We start from the raw sequence: 22524 nt of genomic DNA, 5'->3' as shown, positions 1-22524 counted from the left end.
AGGCGACTATGGATACAGGGGAGGAGGAGGATGCAGAGGAGAGCAGTGGGGACGATGATGATGGGGACAGTGATGTTGATTCTGATGCTAATTGATGCCTTGAGGCTTGTATACCTATAGTTGTTTTATATTTTCTATTTCTATTTGCCATTGGCATTGCACCAACACTACCTATGTAACAGATTTTGATTTGATGACTTAATGAGAAAACTACAGTTGTCAGTGTGTTTATCTTACTATCTTGTAGTTGTAAGTTGTCTTTCAGTTATGAATTATGAATCATGATTTAAATTTTTAATAGATTTATCATTTATGTGACCAGTACCACTGACATTTATTTGAATTTTGTATGTACTATGCATGCTAATAGCTATAGATGAAGATCTATGTTTGAAATCAATAAATTTGTATCATTAATTAAAATTTGTGTAAGAAATATGCTAATATCTAATTTTTAATATATATATATATATATATTTTTTTTTTTTTATTATATATATATATATATATATATTTTTAATAAAATAATATATAACGTGTCCTAACGTGTCCTATTCCGGGGGTCAGTGTGTCCCGAATCCGACACCACGAATCCCGAATCCTACGTGTCCCGAATCCCCGTGTCAGGTGACTTAGCTTATAAGTACTACTTATGCTTTCAATGAGGTTACCAATAGCTACTTCCTTCTAATGATGACTGCCATAGACTTCTAGTTCAACTATTTTTCAATCTTCTTATGATGATGTCTGAGCTCTTGCTTCAATTGTATGTTTTTATGATGCTATCTTCTAAATGATGCATCCTATCATGCTTGTAATGTTTCCTACCATGATAGCTATACTTCACAAAAACTGAAAAGAACTAGGTGGAGAAGATTATCCCAATCATAGTAGATATCTTTTACTTCCTCCTTTGATTTCTCCTTTTAAGCTTCTTCCCTTCAATGACATGGACTTCTTCTCTTCCTCTTTTGTTGTTGTCCTTCTTGAGTTAAGGACAATTTCTCTTGTAATGCATGTATTCATGAGAACCATAACATTGGATTTTCGACATATCCTTCTTGTTCTTCTTCTGAGGACCAAACCTTCCAAATTTCCTTCCCGTCTTGGCCATGGGAGTAAATGCTTGTGCTTGCTCATTTGATCCTACATCAGTTCTAGCCTTGAGCTTGGTTTCTTCAATTTTACACAATGACCAAAGTTCATTGAATGGGGTAGCTTCCTTCTTTCCATAGATGCTTGATGTGAAGTTGCCCCATTCCTCTGGTAGTGCATTGAGCACTATGGTGGTCATTTCCTTATCAGACATTATATCTGCCAACTCCTGTAGTTGGTCTGTTATTTCTGACACCCTCATAAAGTATGAGGCTATTCCATCTTCCTCTGATATCTTCGTCATTTAGAGTTCTTGTCTTAATGATATCACTTCTCCAATAGTACTTATGGAGAATAATTCTACTAGCCTTCTCGTATATCTCTTATGATGTCTCCAGATTTGATACATAGGGTATGAGGGGATCTTTGATGGATTTTTTAAGGATCCTTTGAGCTCTTATGTCCCCTTTCATATAATTTGCAAGAACTTAAGCTTCTTCCTTTGGAGGTGTTGACCACTCCATGTCAACTACCTATAGTAATACCCCCCTTTTTTTTGCAAAAGGGATTTCACATGTTCCAGTGTTCAGATCATCCAAGAATTCATCATCAGTTAGACAGTTTGTCAAAGTTGTAAACCCATTTTGCAAATTTATAATGTAAATGATCTTAGTAAGACCATAATGTATGTAACAACTTATGTAAGACTATTATTTTGATGATGATTCTCATCCCATGAGGTTTTTCGTCTCATCGATTCATCTGTGTTTCTAAACACAAATGATCGGCAAAGTTTTTCTTTCCAACTTCACCCCAAAGCTAGGGTGGATTTTGTCATCAAGATTTTAGGTAAAATTTAGTGATTTAATCAAGTTTTTTTGTAAAAGTTGATTGAGAATAATTTTAGCTAATTGTCAAAATTATTTTAAATCCCTTAGTCTACTAAATCATATTGAGTCGCATAATTGGGCAAAATAATTGAGGATCTATAACGAATGTGTTTCCCCCTTTGAGGATTGAAATGCAATTATCCTATGTAAATAATATTTTATCCATGATGCTAAAATATTAGAGGGTTGGGAAAAATTATTAATCCCCTCTTATGTCAATTAATTAAATTTTTTGGCAAAAATAAATTAAAAATCCCAAGCCAAAAATTTAATTAATTAGAGTCAAAATTAAGTCTTAGGGAAAATAAATCCTTCATATAAAAAATTCGTAGGTTCTAGAGAAATTAATTTTTGGCAGCCCCCCAGCCCCCCACAAAGGGAATATTGAAAATTTCAAGAAAGTTTGGACCTTTCCTTGGTGGTTAAGTCAAAGTCAATTTTTTGAGGAAATTTGGAGCTAATTAAAAATGAATTAAAAGAAAAAATCGAAAATTTCTCAAAAAATAAATATTTTGACGGTGGATATTAAAATATAATTAATCTCTTATCAACGGTTGAGATTACTTTGACGAGGATTAAACCAACTAGCTGTTTGAAGAATTTATCTATAAATTAGAGGTCATTTGTCTCACAAATCATCCGATTATTGAATCGTGTACTAGCTCTTGAAACTCTTTTGTAATTTTTGTTTTTTTTGGAAATAATAATAATGTAAAGTGTTTGGGGTTTGCGTTGATAGTGGTGTTTTTTTTTGCTATTTATGGTAATACTGTTCTTAATATTCCGCTGGATAATATTTTTATAAGTTGCTGATTATTAGCCTTCATGGAATAACTTATTGCACAGGTATCTTGCATAAGTTATTGGATATAAGATAGCATTTTAATTTAATTGAATTAGCAAGTATCTCTAATTTTTTAAGATTACATTGTTATTTTATCTCTCTATCGATATGATAGCTTGACTTTGAGTGTGCAGAAATCATTCGTATTCGAAAAACTTGGGTGTTGGAAGTGCTCGGTTGGACCTTCCAACTCCTAGGACATAAGATCTGAAGACCATTCCTGATTGAAACCCTGGGTTTCATCTATCAAAGTTTCTCTTGCAGGGTTTTTTTGGCCAACCCTCATTTAAACTCATTTATATCTTAAAACCTTTTATTTATGGAGCTTTAATTAATATTTTCTATTTCTAGAGCTACTATCTGGTCTATGGGCGTAGTTGTCCTCATACCTATAGATTAGATCTGTAAATTAATTGTAAATATTTCTTTGTATTTATCGTATAATTAGATCCTTTGTTTTTTTTTTTGTAAATATTTTCAGTTTTAATTTTATTTTTATAGGAGTTTAAAATTCTCCAGGGGGTTTGAGGCTTGCCTTTAGCTTCCACTTAATTTTGTATTTTTTAGTTTTCAAATCTTGTGGGATCCACAACCCCCCTTGAAGTGTCTTCCAAATTAAAAAATAAAAAACTTTTGTGACCATAATTTTCAATAAATTTTCTCAGGCAGAGAAGCGACTAGCTGGGAGGCTTTCTCTCATCAGTTTTGGGCATAATTTTGTGGCTTTGTAATTTTAATTTGTATTATTTTCTGAGGGTTGCAATCTTATATAAATGTTCATTTTGCCAAACCACAAGTTCTCTAGGTTATCTTTTGCCTTAATTTCTTGCAAAGATGTAATATTTTTGCTGGAGTTTCATTAAATTTTTGAGGGCAGTGAGAAATCAACAATTTCCTTTTTGAGATTAAAAAAAGGCCAATAGCTAAGGTTTCTAATCAAGCTTTTGAAGAAAATATTGACGGTCGTATAGTCTGGAACTGCTCTCCTTGAAGGCCTTAAGGGTATGGCCATGAGGATTTTAAAAGAGTAGCAAAAATTTCTTTGAATTTATTTATTTATTTTTATTTTATTTTATTTTTATTTCTTGCAGGGCTCATTTCCTTAAGTCGAGAGGCCTTTGGGCCCATATCTGAGGTTAAGGTCAAAGATCTTGGCTTGCAACAATTTTTTGCAGGGGTTTTGTTGGGAGTTTGGTTAGATTTCACTAATGTTTTGCTTGCATTCACCTGTTGCGAGAGACCTGCAAGCAAATGAATTTCTCAAAGGGATAAAGTTTGATAACTTTAAGGAGATTCAACATTGCCTTAGGCTCGAAATTGAAGTTAAATAATAAAAGTTTTAGATTGATTTCTCCGTTGGAGTCCACCTTCATCTTTGGGCCGTTATCTCGTTGGCTCGAAGTCCAATTCGAGACCCAAATTTTTTTTAGATGCTCATAGCCGTGAGTGTGTAATTTCTTCCTAAGCTTTGATGTCAAATTTCTCTGAGCGAAATTATTTTGAGGAAAGCAGAGCATTTCTAATGTTTAAAAATCTGGAAATTGAATTTTAGGAAGGCTTGATATTTTAAAAATTTTAATTTTTGGTGACCTTCATCCATTTACCGCAAACATTAGAAGAGTTCCTCAATTTAACCCTTGTGTTGTTCTCTCTCTCTGGGACATATGGCAATTTAGAGTGAAATTAATTGGAATTATCAATTATAAATCTCTCATTTATATATTAATATCTCAAGGGAAGGTGAAATTTCAATTTTGGGAGAAATTAAATCATTATAAGTTTTGTAACATCATTGTGTATCTTGAGGAAGGACATTTAAAATAATCTATTTTAGAAATCCCCCATAGAATTATTTGAACCCTCACCTTTTCAAAGGGAGTCATTTTTCTAATCTTAGTAATAAAGAAGTTTCTTCCTAGAGGGAGCTTGGGGTCCTTTCCCCATGGTATCCCATTTTGAGGGTCCCTATTATTTTATTACTAACTTACCAAGCTCATTACTAACGTTTTCTTCTTTCGTTTGCTCATCTTGCATTTATTCATCATTGGTAATCGGAATTGTGGGCTCAATATTACAATTGCAAGCTTATTGTACTTTTGAATGTCATAATTTATTGAAAAGCATAAGTTTCTTTCTTGCAATTGTCTTTAATTCGATTTATTGCTCATACTTCTAGTTATCTTGATCTGTGATACTAACATCCATCTTGCAACATTGCTTATCTAGTAACTTGAAGCTCTTCATATTTGTGCAAGTGATATAATCTACTTTGAGCATTGTTCATTAGGCACTAGTCTATATTTGTTGATCTCATTGTTGCCTCATTGTTCTTAATTGCTTCATCTTGTTAAGATATATTTTTCTCATTTAATAAAACACTTGCTAATTCATTATAATTCAAGTTGTCTAGATAGGTAGTGATATTGCCCATTGATCTGTTAGGACTTGTTGCTTCAACAAGTTTTCTCCCTTTCATCTGCCTTTAGGGACTGCCCCCCTTATCTTGTTTGGGAGAGAGCTAGAACGGAGTGAGTAGGGATCAGGGTGACAACCCCTACTCTGAGCGTTGCGCCTTAGGTGTACACTTTGGGTGACAAAAGGAGGTTTAGTGATTGAACCCTTAACATGATCAATGACGTTTTCTATGAGGATCAAATTTGTCCTCTTCTTCCATGCAAGAAAGTGTGATGACCCAACTAATTTGTTGCGTTCCTTACAAAATCAAGTCATTTTGATAGGTTTAGATGTGGACATAAAGATACTCCTTGATGACAATATCTTCAACTTGTTGCCTTCTTGATGATGATGATAGAAGATGTCCTCTTGATGAAGATGTTTTCTTTCAAAAGTGATCCTTCGAAGAGAGGGAGATCTCCTTGGTTTCTCGATGATGATGTCAACCCCTTCTCCTTGTTTTTCTTTGATGTAGAGGCTTCAAGATGCTCCAATTTGTAGTTCTTCTTTATTTAAGTAGAGGCAGGGTCTTTTGAGGTCTCCTTCGAGGTGAAGCTTGTTCGAGGTTCCCAAGAATGCTTAGAGTGTAGAATCCTTCTTTTAAACGAATAAGGGTTTTGAGGTTTTTTTCTTCAAGATGATGGTGTAATCATCGCCCTTGTAGTGCCTTTGAGATGAGTGGTCCTTCTTGATGATTGATGCTCTTGATGATCTTCTAGTGCTTCGACTCTTGAGTGTCCTTCTTTAAGCTACCCTCCCTTGACTTGTCATCATAGCTCTGTTGCCATGTTGAGAAATTTAGGGGCATCAGTGTAGGTGATTTCTTTGCTTTGATAACTGTATGTGATATATTTTTACTTTGTTAAATTAGCTTCTTGATTATTATTAGTGTTGTCTTCATCAAACAACTACCAAATCATAAAGATCAATAAGACAAAGGACACAAGATATAAGCGATCAGCCAAAGCCAAAACCTCTCTAACACTGAGAGGAAAACCCACAAGAATTCTTCTTATAGAATCTTCAATTGACGAATTCCAAGAACTAGACCCTTGACCAAGACCCCTCCAAGACCAAATCAATGCCTCCCCTTGATGAGCTTCTCTTTTGCAAAGTCAACTTGCTTTTTTTTCAGTAGCAACAACTTCTCCTACGACCTCTTTTCCAAACCTGCAAATTTTGGACTACAATTCGACCTTACTGTAGAAACCCTATGCCACACGTGTGGCTAGAATATGGACGAGTTTGACTTCTTTCTGTTGAAGAATCTAGGGTAATTAGAGTTAATGAGATTCTTCTTGCCAGGATAACTATTTGTGAGGCATTTTTAACTTTTGCTTATTAGCACACTCTTCTCTTGATATTATTAGAGTATGTTTTCTTAGTTCATCAAGTAGCTACCAAAACAAAATAGACAAGGACACAAGATGTTAGCATTCTGTCAGGGCCAAAATCTGTCACTCTTGGAGAGGAAAACCCACACAAAATTCTTCTTATAGATATTCCAATTGACGAATACCAAGACCATGACCCTTGACCTATTATGCCACTCCAATACCAAGACACCAATCCTCTTCTTTATCATTGTTGAGATCATCATCGCTGCTAAAACATTGAGGCCATCATTATTGCACCACTGAGATCTTTATTACTATTGCAACACCATTGCTACACCTTCGTCGAGGTCTTCAACATAACAACGAGATCTCCATATACATAAATGCGAGTTGCACTTAGAGTCATTGAGATCATGATTGTTTCACCATAGCTATACTTTGTTGCATTGAGATCATTGCTACACCACCGTAATCTTCATTAGGATCATGACCTTGAAACTATATCTTCATTATGATTGAGATCACTATGACGATGTCATGACTGTGTTCATGAGACAGAGTGCATTACTGTAGGATCGCTGGAATCCTTCTCATCATAATTATGCTGAGATTGTGACTTTATCTAGAGAGTAGGCCTAGACAAAGAGTGTCACTACAAGACCCTCCTCTTCACAAGTATGTCTAGACTGTAATGTTGCTTCAGTGAAGACTGTGATCACCGAGACTGGGAGGAGGCCGAAAATATAGTTCACAGACTTCCGAAATCCATCCTGTAATTGCCCTCCAAAAACATCAAAAGTATCCAAGTTCTCTCATTGTAATTATTCTTGAGATTTCCAAGACATCCGAGATCCTGTACCTCATCAGAAATTGTAGAGGTGTCCGAATTGTATGCTCTTGTAATGTGGATCCTACATGCCTATTTATAGTGGTTAGTTATGCATATAAACCGACATGAGAGTATGAACTGTTGTGTCTCCTTATTTGAGCCAACCTGACTGCTTTTTAGCTATTTTGGAGGTCGACATAAGAAGAGGACTGTGTGCTTGTCGTTGGAGGGCTATTTGACAGTGTTTGTGACTCAAATAGATTTGATATATGCCCAAGAAGGGTTCTCAACATTTTCTTTGACTCTTTGCCTTTCCTATAGCACTTCAATACGTGCTAGACCTATGTTATGAGCAAGAAACTCATTTTTGACAATTTACAAAAATAAAATTTCTTTTCTTTTACAAGTACAAAGATCAAAATTACATTTATGAAGACTGGACCTAGTTACACTTTCTTCAACACTTCCTTCTTCGCTTGAGATGGAATCTTCTTCTTATCAATTTGGTTTGTAAGGAAGACTTTTGACCCAAAACTTCGGCTCTCTTGGAGTGAATGTGATCATATCGTCTGGTGCAAGATGATGCTCTAATTCTTGCAAGTGTGGAAGAATATAGCCCAAAAACAGTTCTAAAGTGCTTAGCTCTTATCCTTTCTTCACTAGGTATCAGGCTTCCTTATCTATCTTGATCGCACGCTTCTTGATGCTTGAGTGAGTGATCCTTGAATGAGGCCGAGTCCTCCTTTATATAGACTTTCTTGAGCCCTCAAATAGGCCGACTTGCTTGTTAACACTTGATGAGGTCTTGGAGGGTCTTTTGACTATACTTTGACTCACATAAAATTTCTTTACAATATGTAACATGCCTTAATTTGGGTCTTTCATACATGATAATGACTTGTAGACTCAATGACAAGCCCTAGGAGCTCACAATGGGATCTTGACCTAAAAAATAATTTTCCATGCCTGAAGAACAACAATAAATTTATTTTTCGTATTACATCAAATACATAAAATCATGATTACATATCATTATGAAGACCGAACCTAGTTACATATTTCAACAATCACCACCCAAGTAAAGATGTTCCCCTCACTCAAACAAAATCTTAGTTTGACATGTGAAGCTTTTTTTTTTAATCTATCTTTAATCAGTGTTTCAAACATCCTGATTTTATCATGAAAAAATTGAGAAATCATGATTTTTTGGCTTAGATGATGTTTTCCCATCTTTATCGATATTTCACTGGTATCTTAATTTTGCTGTCGTTTATCAACTTTTACCGATACTTTCTCAATTTTTATGTTTTTTGGTTTCCAGACCCTTGGGATTTTTTCTTGATGTCAATGTTCACAACATTGATTTTAATGCCTAGAGGGTGATATTGTTGACATGTATCACAATTTAGGCAATGCTTTTGATGATATGTAGGTGTTTATTGTAGCATGATTTATTTTTGACCATCTAGAGCCTCTTTGTTGATGTATTTTTGGTTCAGAGATGCATTGCATGAAGTGCTATTTTGGTTATATGCACTCTTACATGCTATATAAATGAAAACTCTTGCATATTTGTTTATAAAGGATTTGGATTCATATGGATGCACATGATTATATATGTTTTTATTTAAAATTTGAATACTTTATGTATTTTTTGGTTTTGTTTTTTTCTTCTGGCCCGGTTTTGACTAGTTCCCGGTTCAGGTGTTCTACCAATTAGGTCAATGGTGTTCGGTTCTGATAACACTTGTTCCGACCTTTTCTACTGCCTGTGATAGTAAGGGAGGCCCCTTCCCGAGTTTGACATACTCATTTTTCTCCTTGACAAAATGTTCTTTAATCCTTGGCAAATTGATAGGCTGTACCTCCTTGACATCACTAGCTAACTTTTCACCTTGATTGGAATAAAAGTTTAGTTGTTCCTTTTTAGATCATCTGCTGGAAGAGTTGAATTTCCAATGGTTTTGATTAGGATTGGAACCCCCCTATGTTGCACGAAACTTCAAGGAACCCAGTGTTTCGAGCCGTACCCATACTTGAAACTCCGAAACTTGGCCGAAACTCGAGCATCTTGTAATCATCTATTAGAGTTAATATTGACTTGTTTTTCCTTCTAAATTGTCATCATGGGTCTTATTCCCTTTTTTCTTGCAAGATATTGTGTTATTCGCTATATATATATATATATATATATATATATATATATATATATGACACTTAATTTGACATTTCGACCGACATTTCTATTTTTGGAAGGTGACATTTCTAAACGTACCCGTTTCGGAAACTCTGAAGCGTTTCAGCGTTTCATGCATCTTAGAACGCCTCCCCCCCTCCCTTTTCCTTCGTTGTTCTCTTTGTTATAGGCCCGAGACCTAAGTTGCACGAGATGGGGAAACGGGTACGAGTTTCCGAAACGGGCACAGGTACGAAACATGAGCCCCCCAAATTTTGGAAATGGGGAAACACAATATATATATATATATATATATATATATATATATATATATATTGGGACATTTAAGAAATATGTGCAATCATAAAGCATATATGATACATTCTAATTTATTACATTATGATTAAATTGTCAATTGTCAATGCATAAACTATAAGTCTCTAAATTTACATCACATTTACTCATGAATGATCACATAATGAAAATAGAAATATCCAAAATCGGCTACGAGAAATTTCTAATTTGTCGTCTCGTGCTTGATTGGGAATCTCCTCCTACATAGTCGAACAACCTTAGTGCTCTTGATTAAATACAAGTTTCATACCCTAGTGTCCTACATGCTCTTGATTATTGGGAGTCTCCCATGCATAGAGGGCTTGGTTCTCTTGATTAAATACAAGTTCCATACCCTAGTACATGACAAAATCCAATGGAAACATTGCAACCCGCCAATCCTGAAATGCTGAAAAACAGATAAGTTTGCTGGATTTTGATTGAGATCTAAAATTCTACTTTCTCCATATGAAATCCAATGAGGGCAAAACCACTCTCAAACATCCAAAGTCACTTCATGGTAATGTTAAAAATTTTAAGTAAAAGTGATATTCTACTTTATTGTAAGATCACTTTTACTGCATATCAACACTAGGGCCATAGGCTAACATTCGGCTGCCCCACTCATATTTTTTTTTTTTTTAATTGTATAACTTGAGAGACATCTAGAAGCATCTAGAGGATATTTGAGTCGCCCAATAAAAAAATTAGAAGTGAAAAAATTAAAAAAAATTACAAGAAAAAGTCAAGTTACAAGAGGAAACTCCGACGTACGACCCGGAAACGAGTTTCTGGGCTGTACCATATGGGTTTCCCCGTTTCTGTTTCGTTTCCGTACGGTACGGACCCTAGACCCATGTTTCCTGCAACTTAGCCTGAGACCCTTTCCATATTTCAATCAGCTTGTCTCTTGATCTGAAGATAGAATTTAATTGTACCTCCTCCCCTTGGAGCAGTCTCCTAACCCTTCTTTAGCCAGTTATATATGACGATCAGGTTACTAAGATTCTGGAAGCATGTTTGATGGAAAATATATCTTCTCGCAGTGTGAAGCTTTCTTTCAGAGGGTATTTAATTTGATATATTATAGAGCACTGCTTAAAGTGATTTGTAATAGTTGCACTGTCTGCACAGATTTCTTTAGTTAGGTCACTATGTATTGTATTTAATATTTATACATAGAAATCTTATTTATGTCTGGACTACACACTGATGTAGGTGAATAATGCTTGAAATGCAGTCATCTACTATTTCACATGCTAACATGGGTGATTGAAATCATTATTTTTAACTATATCTGCAATTGGATCAGTTGAATCTTGTGTAGTGTTCTGAGGTTGTACATTTTTTAAAGGCACATGTTTGGCATTTTTGCAGCAAAATATGGGATGCGTTGACAGGAGATGAGTTGCACTGTTTTGTGCACAAGCACATTGTTCGAGCATGTGCTTTTTCTGAGGTAATGTTAACTCTTGTGTTGATGGAATCTGTTGTGGGATGAGTTTCTGTTTGATTATGCATGTTATGGTTCTGCCGACTTGTACGCTTTGTGACTTGATTACACTATGCCTATGATTGGTTTTTTAGGAGATAAACCTTTTTAGAACAGCATCATAGAAGTCCTCTTAAAATTAATAAAATTATCTTATCTTATCTTGAAAAGGAGGACTTGATGCAGCTTTGTCTTTGTAGAAAACTATTCATTTACTTCAAATCCATCTGAAAGAGAACGATTGTAGAGGAATTGAGGTTGTTTTCAGATGCCATGGCAGCAGATTAATAATGCAATACTATATAATGGGTGGTAATTATTTATGTAGGGGGTTTTCATGTTGGGATTATCTTTTGCATCTTCTTACAATTAAATCATCGTTTTGGTTTAAAATAAATCATTGTACCAGTTGACTGATGTAAGCTTTGTTGAGGCTGACATGACTCATGAGGTATATTATTTATTTAGAACTTGGCTGACATTTCGGATGCCATGGCAGCGGATTAATAATGCAATACTATATAATGGGTGGTAATTATTTATGTAGGGGGTGTTCATGTTGGGATTATCTTTTGCATCTTCTTACAATTAAACCATCGTTTTGTTTTAAAATAAATCATTATACCTCTTGACTGATGTAAGCTTTGTTGAGGCTGACATGACTCACAAGGTATATTATTTATTTAAAACTTGGCTGACATGGGAACCAAAGTATAAATAGTTTTTCCTTTCATTTACATTCTGGTGAATTAATTGTTAGAAAATCAGAAAGGCAGAAATATTTTCTTACACTTGATAATTACTTGTGATGTTCTTGACTTCTTATTAGGATTCTTTGTATCTTCTTTCTTTTAGTTCAAGCAATTACCAAAGCAATAACTTATAAAACAATGGACACTAGATATAGGCTCACAACCAGGGAAAAACCCCTCTCTAGGGGAATAATTCTCCCTTCTATAGTTTTTCAGAGATAGTCCAAGACTCTAGACCTTGACACAAAATTTCCTCCACACCAAGTCAACCTTCCTATTCTCTTGTAGATGATCCTACTTGACCTGGCAACAACAACAATAGTAGCAACACTCTCTTTGACCCAACAACTTCGACCTTGCTTTGGAGGCTTCGATCTTCACTGAAAGACGTCGATCTTGGCCCAATACAATTTCTTGAGGTAGCAGCACCCAACACCAACAACTTCGACCTATACTTTGATCAGGTAGCAACAAGCGGCAACTGACTACAACATCAAGAAGAGAACTTTGATCTTCCAAACCGGGGCACTCGCACTTCCTTTTCTTCCTTCCTCTATTTCGCACTTTTTTCCAGCTTCAAGAGATATCGAACTTGCTTGTTGAGTGTGTGCTTCAAATGGAATTCAAACTGCTTCATTTATAGTCCTTTGGTGAGGTCGAATAGCCCTCTTTGAGGCCGACTTGATCATCTTAAGGCCGACTTGGTGTGGAGGCAACATAATTCATATTTGACTCAATACTTAACCTTTTTACATGATTCAAAAGCCCAAGAAGGGTCTCTTTAAAAGTACAATGACTCTATTAACTCAGAATAAATCTTAGAAGTCCTCAATGGGGACTTTGACCTAAAACATGATGACCCAAGCATGAAACCCATGCTTTCATAAGTCCTAATAATAATAATAATAATAATTATATTCTTTGTTCTTTTGACAAGTACATTACATGATGACTCAAATACATTAATGAAGACCGAACCTAGTTACATTTTCGAACATTAATGATGTGGTTTAAATGTTAAAGTGCACATGCTTGAGGGAGAATATAGGTGGGACTCTGTTTTGGAGATTTGTCAAATTTATTGTATTAATAAGCTGACACATTTTGGATTGGAATGAATTTTAAAGCTATAAAAATAATATTAGAATTTCCATACTGCATCTAGGACCGTAAATAATTTATGTTAGAAGTTCTGAACTAACATTTTTTGTGGTCTTTAGGAGCTTTGTTGAATTGACACATTCTGGTGAATTAATGCGGTGGTTTAAACTTTAAATTGCACATGCTTGAGGGGGAATATAGGTGGAACTCTTTTTTGGAGAAATGTCAAATTTATTGTATTAATAAGCAGACACATTTTGGATTGGAATGAATTTTAAAGCTATAAAAATAATATTAGAATTGCTATACTGAATCTAGGACTTAGGTTACCAGTAAATAATTTATGTTAGAAGTTCTGAACTAACCTTCCTTGTGGTCTCTAGGAGCTTTGCTGAATTGACACATTTTCCTTTTCTTTATCGAAATGTTTGGTGGATTTTTTTAACCCTCCTACATGGCCTTGATACAAAAATTCAATATCTTGGGTATCTTTGTGTGAAGTCTATATGCAGCTGAAACTAGATTTGTGATATTTGTATCTAAAATTTATGAGACATTCTTCTAGCAAATATCTTTGGAATGAAAAGGAGCTCGTTGGGAAAATAAATGGGAATGGGAAGAAAACTGGATTTGGAAAGTCATATGAAGAAAAATCATTAGAGAAATTGCTGTGGAAAAAACAATAGGAGGAAGGCTGAGTGATGGCATAAATTGTTTTAGTTGCCAAGCTTTATTGCCAGAATTTAAAGAGAGGAAGGAAGATGGTACAAAGAAAAAAGAGAGAGAAAATATACTTGGATGTTCTATTGTAGCAGTTCGCAAAGTCTTATTATATTGTCATACTTGTGAGATGGGAGGCATATGTCGAGTATGTTATGCAGTTCCTGAATACCTAACATGTATTAATGATTTTCTTAAGTCGGTCATAACCTAACAATTCTTATAACATGATGACATTACATTGTAAATGTAAACTAAAGTAGATGACAAAATCTATGGCCAAAATCTCCCAAAAATGTCACATATTAAAAATAGCTCCTTTGACCCGTATCAAAAATAACTTATCTAGACAACACAAGCTTGTCTAAGCCAACTTTTGTGCATTATCAACAAATGATAGTTGGAAATGAACTGCATGACATGCAGTCAGCATGAATGATGTTGAACAAGTCATGTCACCAACCATCTATTTGACAATTGGCTCACCAGCGGGAGGAGAGTCAGTGATGGCTGAGGAGTTCAGCATCTCTAGTCTTGATGTGGAGTCTTATTTGTCCGTTGAGCTCACCTCCTCCACACCTTTGTAGCACAAGACAACATTGTACTTGTTTTGTTTTGTTGTAGAACTATCCTGCGTCATTGCAGGAGTGATTTTGTCTTCACCCTCCTCAAGGGTTTCTTCTCTTCATCTTTTTCATCGATATTGGCAAATAACACAAAATACACTCACTACTTGGTTCAGGAAGCTCCTCCATCTGTACTTCCTCTATTGTTTTGTAGTACCACTCGGGCCTTTTTTCCCCTCGGATGTTCTTCACAATCAGTTATAGTTCTTGCTTTATTTGGATTTTTTTTTTCAGTTAAATAATTGCTAAATTCTTCTTTCACTTCAACCACAAACGAAGGGTTGTCCTTCCTACATCTCTTTACTGGTCACCGTGCCTGACATTTTAAGCATAGTACAATTGTTAGAATATCTGAGATCTAATTTGTGATCTGAAAAAGGCTGGAAAGGTCATGCACTCTCACCTATGATGATATATTCATTGGAATTGACTTCGTGAGTGCCTTGTATTGGATCATTTCTTAGCTATCTCACTGCTAAATTTTTCTTTTACATTAAAACCAGCTGGTTGTCCATCTTTCTGCATCTTTTAACCATTCACTCTGGCTGACATTTTATCCATACTACAACCATCAGAATATGTGTGATCTGATTTCTGATCTATATTGTGTACTGCATATGCCAAGTTCTTTTTAGGTATTGCCTTGTTATTATGCATCTGGCCATCTCCACAACTATTCAGTTGGACCTTTTAATGACTCTAGTTCAATGGGGAGTGTGATGGTGAACAAATTTTAAATTCTATATCCGTTACAAAATTTGACAAACCTATTAGAAATTAACTCCTCCATTATCTGTTGGGAGGACCTTAATGCATTTACTAGAGGACTACTTTTCAACAATAGTTTTGAAATTTTAAATTCAACAATAAACATTTGATTTTTGTCTTAGAAAATAAACCTAGGTTGCACTAAACACTGAAACGTTTTGGAGTTTCTGAAACGTCGGTCGAAACGTCAACTGAAGTGTCATATATGTATATATAAAAAATTATATTTAAATAAATAAGTGAATAACACATTATCTTGCAAGAAAAAAGGGAATAAGACCCATAGATGAAAATTTAGAAGGAAAAACAAGTCTATATTAACTCTAATAGATGATTACATAATGGTCGAGTTTCGGCCAAGTTTTGGAGTTTCGGGTACGGGTACGGCTTGAAACGCCGGGTTCCTTGAAGTTTCGTGCAACATAGAAATCTTCTTGAATCATTATCAACTATTAACAAGAAATCCCTAGCATTGGAAACAAGGGTTGCCCTCATTGGACACCATATATCAAGAAGCGCCAATTCGAGAAGGGTTTTTCCTATCATTGTTGTTTCTCTACTAGGAAATCTTCACATATCTCTTGTAATGGCCTTGCCTTTGATGTACAAAGATTTTGCTATATTTTGACTATTCATTGTCAATTTATGATATTTCATTCCACATCAACCAACTTATATATGCCCTTCAACTTTACACTAGTCATAATTTTAATGTTTTTTAGTACAAAACATCTTTGCTTGGAAGGTGGCTTCCAAGTGTGCTCTACATTTGATGATCTCATTGACCATTGGATCTTCTTCATCTATTTTTCGACCCATAGCCAAATCTTTTGTGTCTTTGATTTTTAATGTGTTTTGAAAGGGAATCTCCACATTTTTTCAAAACAACATATTTTCAAGGAAGAAAGCTCTACCATTATTCAATATTTTGTGCTTCTCTCACAATTGCCTCTAAGTTATGTAGCCATATCTTCACCTTCTTGTAGTTCCATATGATATCATTGACAATTGGATAATCACTGCTTAATGATTCTTTTAACAAATTTCCCTTACTTCAAGATCAACTTGCTAGCTAGCTAAGTAATATGACACGCCCTTAAGGGCCTTTGTGTCCATATTCTTCATGTTGAACAAGGATACGATAGGACACATTTTGGACATATGGCTAAATCATGACTCGATTTCACAATACATGTCATGCAAAAAGGGGACTCTGGGTCACGAAAAAATTGGTCTGCCCCTCATTTTTTCACATTTTTCTCTTGTAGGTTGGAGCTCGAATGTATGTTGGTGTGCAACTTAAGGGTTCATTGCAAATTTGAAGAGATTGGCGGATTTTTATATAATAGTTAGCCATGATGCTCCTCTCTTAGGTTACTTCATCCTCTTATTGCAAGAGGAATTGGAGCACGTATAGGGATTTTGTATGGTTTAAAGAAGAACAAGCTTGAGTAGTCTAGGGTAGAGACAATGGTGTATGTGCACACCAACCTCTGTTTTATTACATGTAGAGAGAGAAGTTGTTAAAAGGAAAAACAAAGATGTAGGAAGTGTTTCTTGATGATCTGGGTTTGGACAACATTGTTGAGTTGGCATTAACCAACTTGGATCACAATGATTTAGTGCTAGAGATATTCACTTTTGATGATGGTGGTGATCCTCATGAGGTGTTATCATTCGCATCATCCGCACCAATAGATGCACATGTTAGATTAGATATAGAAAAGGAGGAACGAGATGGAGGAGTGAGAAAATGCAATGATGTTTGTTTTGACGTTTTTGAAATGGTGGAGAACTAGTGTTGTAAGAAGCATCTCACCTCCCTTTCTTCCAAATTCGGAATCATGTTTCGAGCGAGAGCAGCATCAACAAATCTGGGAGTTCCCTCTAGAACGTTTGGGCACACTTTGCTAATTTTGGAGCATCGCACTACTAAGGACGATCCCAGAGCCAAGGAGTGCACTCCTAAGGTGCTCCTTTTACCCTTCATTGGCGCTCCTTGGATGTTACCTAATGGTAATGTTAAATTCTCAAGGTCAAAGTTATAATTAACTATTTAAGATTACCATTAATTGTTTTCAAGATGTTTGAGAGTGGCTGCAACCTCATCAGACTTCACATGGAAGAGAGAGATTTTCATATCCTATTAAAAAATCAACAGATGTAATAATTTTAAGGATTTCAGGATTGATGGGATTGCGACATTTCATTGGATTTTATCACGAATGAGAGTATGTGATTGGCATTTAATTAAGAGAACCAAGCCCCATATGTATCCCAATGTTGGTGGTGTTGATTGTTGAAGTCCTTAGTGATGGCCTTTATTTTGATGAAACTGCCTAATCTAAGCCATAAATATGGTGGAAAAGGCTTTGACATGCCTAATCAATTATGTTGGTTTGAGCAAAGGGTACATTTTGATACTCCTTTGTTGAACTCCTTCGTGATGAACATTCATGTGCTATGTTATTCTTCTATCTACGGTTGTAGTATATACTCTATTTTGTATTTGCCATTGGCGTTCCCACCAATAGTAGTAGTGACTCAATATCTATGTAATGGATTTTGATTTTGATGGCTTGATGAGAAAATTGCATATTATGGTTCTAATTCTTGTGTGTGTCTCATTTGATTGTCATTGTTGTGTGTGTGTGTGTATATATATATATACATACATACATACAGACGCATACACACACACAACAATCAAATATACACATTAAAATTCAAATTTTATTAGAATTTATAAACTAGAACATTTACATGATGCAAATTCAATCATACCACTAGTTACTACTTAGTGCTTACTAGCATGTCCGTTGTGTCCTATTATATATATATATATATATATATATATATATATGTATATGTATATGTACACACATACACACACACACAACAATCAAATATACACATTAAAATTCAAATTTTATTAGAATTTATAAACTAGAACATTTACATGATGCAAATTCAATCATACTAGTTACTACTTAGTGCTTACTAGTATGTCTGTTGTGTCCTATTTCTGAGGTGGTTGTGTCACGTGTTAGACACTTGTATTTTAATGTCTCATGTCATTGTGTCAAGTGACTTAATATGTGACATGATGAGATACAACCTTTTTACATTTTAATGAATGCATGGTTTAAAGTAAAGGATCAATACATGGCATGGTTATTTGTTATGATTGGAGGAGGCGAGGCAGATAGAGGATTATAGACAATGTTCCACAAAGACTCTGGGATAGGGGGACACGGTGATTCATATATCATTCATCCATACACCACGAGCTTCAATGATGAAATATATTGATCTATATTCATCATTCTAGGATCTACATTGATTTAAAATTTAAATTCATCATTCATCATTCTAGATTCTAAATTGATTTAAAATTTAAATTCATTATTCATCATTCTAGAATCTAATTAGTACTAAGAAAAATAGACTATAGAAAATACTGATGTTTGAAGACTAGAATGGTAAATTGATATAACTAAAACTCAAAAATAGTAGAGTGACGAGTCAAAGAATTTGTCTAAGGTCATCAATATCTAGAGTCAAGACTAGAAAGTTAAAACTGAAAATTAAAATGGACAATGAGCATTGAAGGAGTGTTGCGAGGGAGGATAAGCAACAATTAACTGGTAAGTTAGATAGTGCTATGTGGTAAGCCAAGTAGAGGTAATCTTGGTAAGTCAAATGATTGAGTTAGGGAGTGCAGATTAGTTTAGGTTTTGATATTTGTTATGTCTTTCTCTTTTTAGTTTTAATTCCATTTTTTAATTTCTTTTTTAAATTCAAGGATTATTAGACAAAATTGAGGGGGGACATGTTTCCCCTCAAATGGGGTGATTCTGAGTTTGGTGCTCTTGTTTAAATGCTTGTTCCAGACCCTCATACTTGATAGAATCCAATGGAAACATTGATATCCCCCCAATCCTAAAAATGTTAAGTTTGCTGAATTTTGAATGGGATATTAAATTCTGTTTTCTCCATATGAAGTTTGATGAGTTTGGAACCACTCTCAAGTCATTTCATGTAAAAATTTAAGTAAAAGGATAAAAATGAAAGAATTTAACATTACTATTAATTACATAGTATTAGTAGGGCCCTAGGGTTGAGTATTAAGCTTCGACACTCATAAATTATTGCTTTCAAGCAAAATTAAGGGGGGGCACCTCACCCTTTATGAGGGGGGATGCCCATACGCACCCTTTTTGGGGAGTCACATTCCCCACACGGGGGAAATGTCCCCTCTGCGTCTCTTTGCATCTCCCCAAAAGGGGGACACGGGGAAACGTTTCCCCGCCTCCCCATCCCATGTGTGTGGGGGTGGGAGAGGTGTGTGCACCCCACCTTGGGGTACCCGTCCCTGTGGAACACTGATTACAGAAGGACCCATTAATAGGTGCTTGAGAACAAGTGATGGAAAACCTAGAATATCTGATTGCCTTGATGCAACCTGTGCTAATGGCATTGATGACTCCTCTACTTAAGGAGAGCTTTATTAAACAATGGACAATGTGATAGAGAAAATTAAAAAAAGGTAATTGACGGGCATAAATATTAGACTTGAGGCCTATGCTTTTGAATTCTATGTTGTATGAAGACCGGCCTAGCAGGGACATTCCACATATAGTTGATACAAATTTAAAATATTTCATGGAAGCTTTGCAAAAAAATGTTTACTCTAGAAGAGGACAACCTCGGAAGAACAAAATTTCTTTCCTTTGTTGTGGAATGAATTTTGGTGTAGATGTGCCACAAGTGGACATACTAACAGTTTCCTAATTGAAAATCTGTTGGTGGATGATATCAACAGTGGCCTAAGTGAACTCAATCTGTTGGTGTATGATGCAAGGAGATAGAGCTGCAAATGTTTGAGAATTGGTTTTTTGATTGTTGTCCTAGCTTGCAGGGTGTCACGACAAGGATTTGGAGCACACATTTTTTATTTACTCAATGATGAGAAATATGTGGGGAAAAATTACCCTACATATGCAGCAGTTAACAGTTACCAAAGTGCAAGATACAAACTATATTCGGTGCTGGAAATTTTTTTAGGATATTGATGTAGAGGATGCATGGAAGCTTTATGATGATGGATATCGCCAACAGAAATGGATTCTCTGATGTTATTCATTTACTAATAGAAGATAATTGGCAAGTGTCACTATCACTAAATCTTGTTTTTGCTGCACTACTTGAGAGAAGCTAAACTATTGATAATTGAATACATACCGCCAGGCCCTTCCATTTAGTATTTATCTTATTGCATTAGTGTCATTATGATCTAATATTTTTTGTTAGGAATTTTGAGATTTCATTTTATAGCTCTTATTTCATACTATTTTTATTTTAAATTTATTGTTCTGCTACCCGAGCATGCATTTAATGCTATCCTACAACAAGCTAAGGTGTTAATGTTATACATTGCATCAGTATGTTTCATTGAATTTCTGCATGACTTTAATATGTGTTGAACAGTATCTTCAAGTGTTCTATCGTAATTCTACATGTAAATTGTCAATTCTTTCCAACACTTGGTGATTTAGTTGATATGGTTCATCAGTTAGGGAAACTGGAAAAGATTGAAACTATTTATGCTGGAATCTTAACATACTGTTTGAAGAATACGGTAAATGAAATGCTTATTCTAGAATGCTTAAGATCGTGTGTAGAGAAGATGGTAGATGAAAATATCTACTATGTTCTATCGTCACTTTTTCAATTAGATAATGACTTTTCATATTGTTAACTTTTTCACAGTTGGCTGTTTATATCTTGCTCCTCTGTGGTAAGCATCTCAGTATCTGCATAATGTTTGGCAGGATGATTGGAAATATATTCTCAAACTATAACTATTGTATATTATATAAATCACTTCATATATATATTCTCAATTTTTTTGAATGAATACGAGGCCGTTTTACAACACTTAACTGGATATGGTAATTCTCCACCAGTTCTTAACTGGAGATGCCATTTTTATACTTAATATATCATTAATAATTCTCCGAAAGGTTATACTATGAGAAACGGTTTAGGTGCTGTGTTTATTTTACAATGTGTCAAATTAATAGATTTTACTACAGCAGTTATGATTGTTTAGTCATGAATTTGAGGAAATTTGGTTACTGAAAGACTCTTTGGATTGAAATTGTACTTGATTTACAATTCTGAATGCACATGGTTACTTGTTTACTTATTAGTCAGCATTTTGATATTTTATTGATGTATCAGTAACATTGTGACAGAGCACAAGCCTTTTACTCACTGGAGGACATGAGAAAATACTCCGTATTTTTGATTTGAACCGCCCTGATGCACCTCCAAAAGAAGTTGACAATTCTCCTGGTTCAATCAGGACGGTAGCATGGCTTCACAGTGACCAGACTATATTGAGTTCTAATTCTGATGCCGGAGGTGTGAGGTATGAAATTCATTGCCATTACCTTTTCTCTTGCTTCTTATGTTTGACTGGGGTCATTGTTAACCAACATATGAGATGTCATATGAAGATTTGTGCAGTAATACAGCAGTAATAGAGCTGATTTGGTCACTCTTAGAGAGTCAATTTTGCTTATATGTATTATCCTTCAGCATCAACTCAATGCAATGGCCAGCAGATGGGTCTGAAACAATGTGGGGTGTCTCTTCATTAGCATTCTGCCAGCTACCACATAATAAATGGGACCATCTGCACCTACACAACATCTTGGATACCAAAATCTTGGATGAAATCTTCCACGACTTACATATCAATGTGGCATATTTGAGATGGGAAGATGCTGTTCAAGAATCTAGGGCAGATTGAATTAATGAGATTCTTCTTATCATGATAACTATTTGTGAGGCATTTAGTCTTTAGATCATTAGCACAATATTTTGATTATTATCATTAGTGTGTGCATTTCTTACTTCAACAAATAGCTATCAAAGCAAAGAGACATGAGCACAAGATATGGCATTCTGCCAGGGCCAAAACCTCTCCCTCTTGGAGAGGAAAACCCGTACAAAATTCTTCTTATAGAGATTCTTATTGACAAACACCAAGACCACAACCCTTGACTTCCTGAGCCACTCCAAGACCAAGACACCAAT

The 22524-nt window shown here is 35.1% G+C and overlaps 1 protein-coding gene across 1 annotated transcript in view; it reads left to right on the top strand.

The window, feature by feature from the left end:
• LOC149208745 (uncharacterized) overlaps positions 1-22524 on the top strand; it is a 129075-nt gene that overhangs the window by 100406 nt on the left and 6145 nt on the right. Inside the window, exons 3-4 of the mRNA XM_089396163.1 lie at positions 11336-11417; positions 21678-21853. Of these exons, the coding sequence (XP_089252289.1) occupies positions 11336-11417; positions 21678-21853 (258 nt within the window). The remainder of the gene's footprint in view (positions 1-11335; positions 11418-21677; positions 21854-22524) is intronic.

This window comes from Pinus tabuliformis, chromosome 1_2 (assembly GCF_031772625.1).
Source record: "Pinus tabuliformis cultivar Carrire ecotype Pingquan chromosome 1_2, CPIR1, whole genome shotgun sequence".
In the NCBI taxonomy this organism is placed as follows: Eukaryota; Viridiplantae; Streptophyta; class Pinopsida; order Pinales; family Pinaceae; genus Pinus; species Pinus tabuliformis.
Note: the sequence above shows the minus strand (reverse complement) of the source record. Positions and strands in the feature narration are given on the sequence as shown.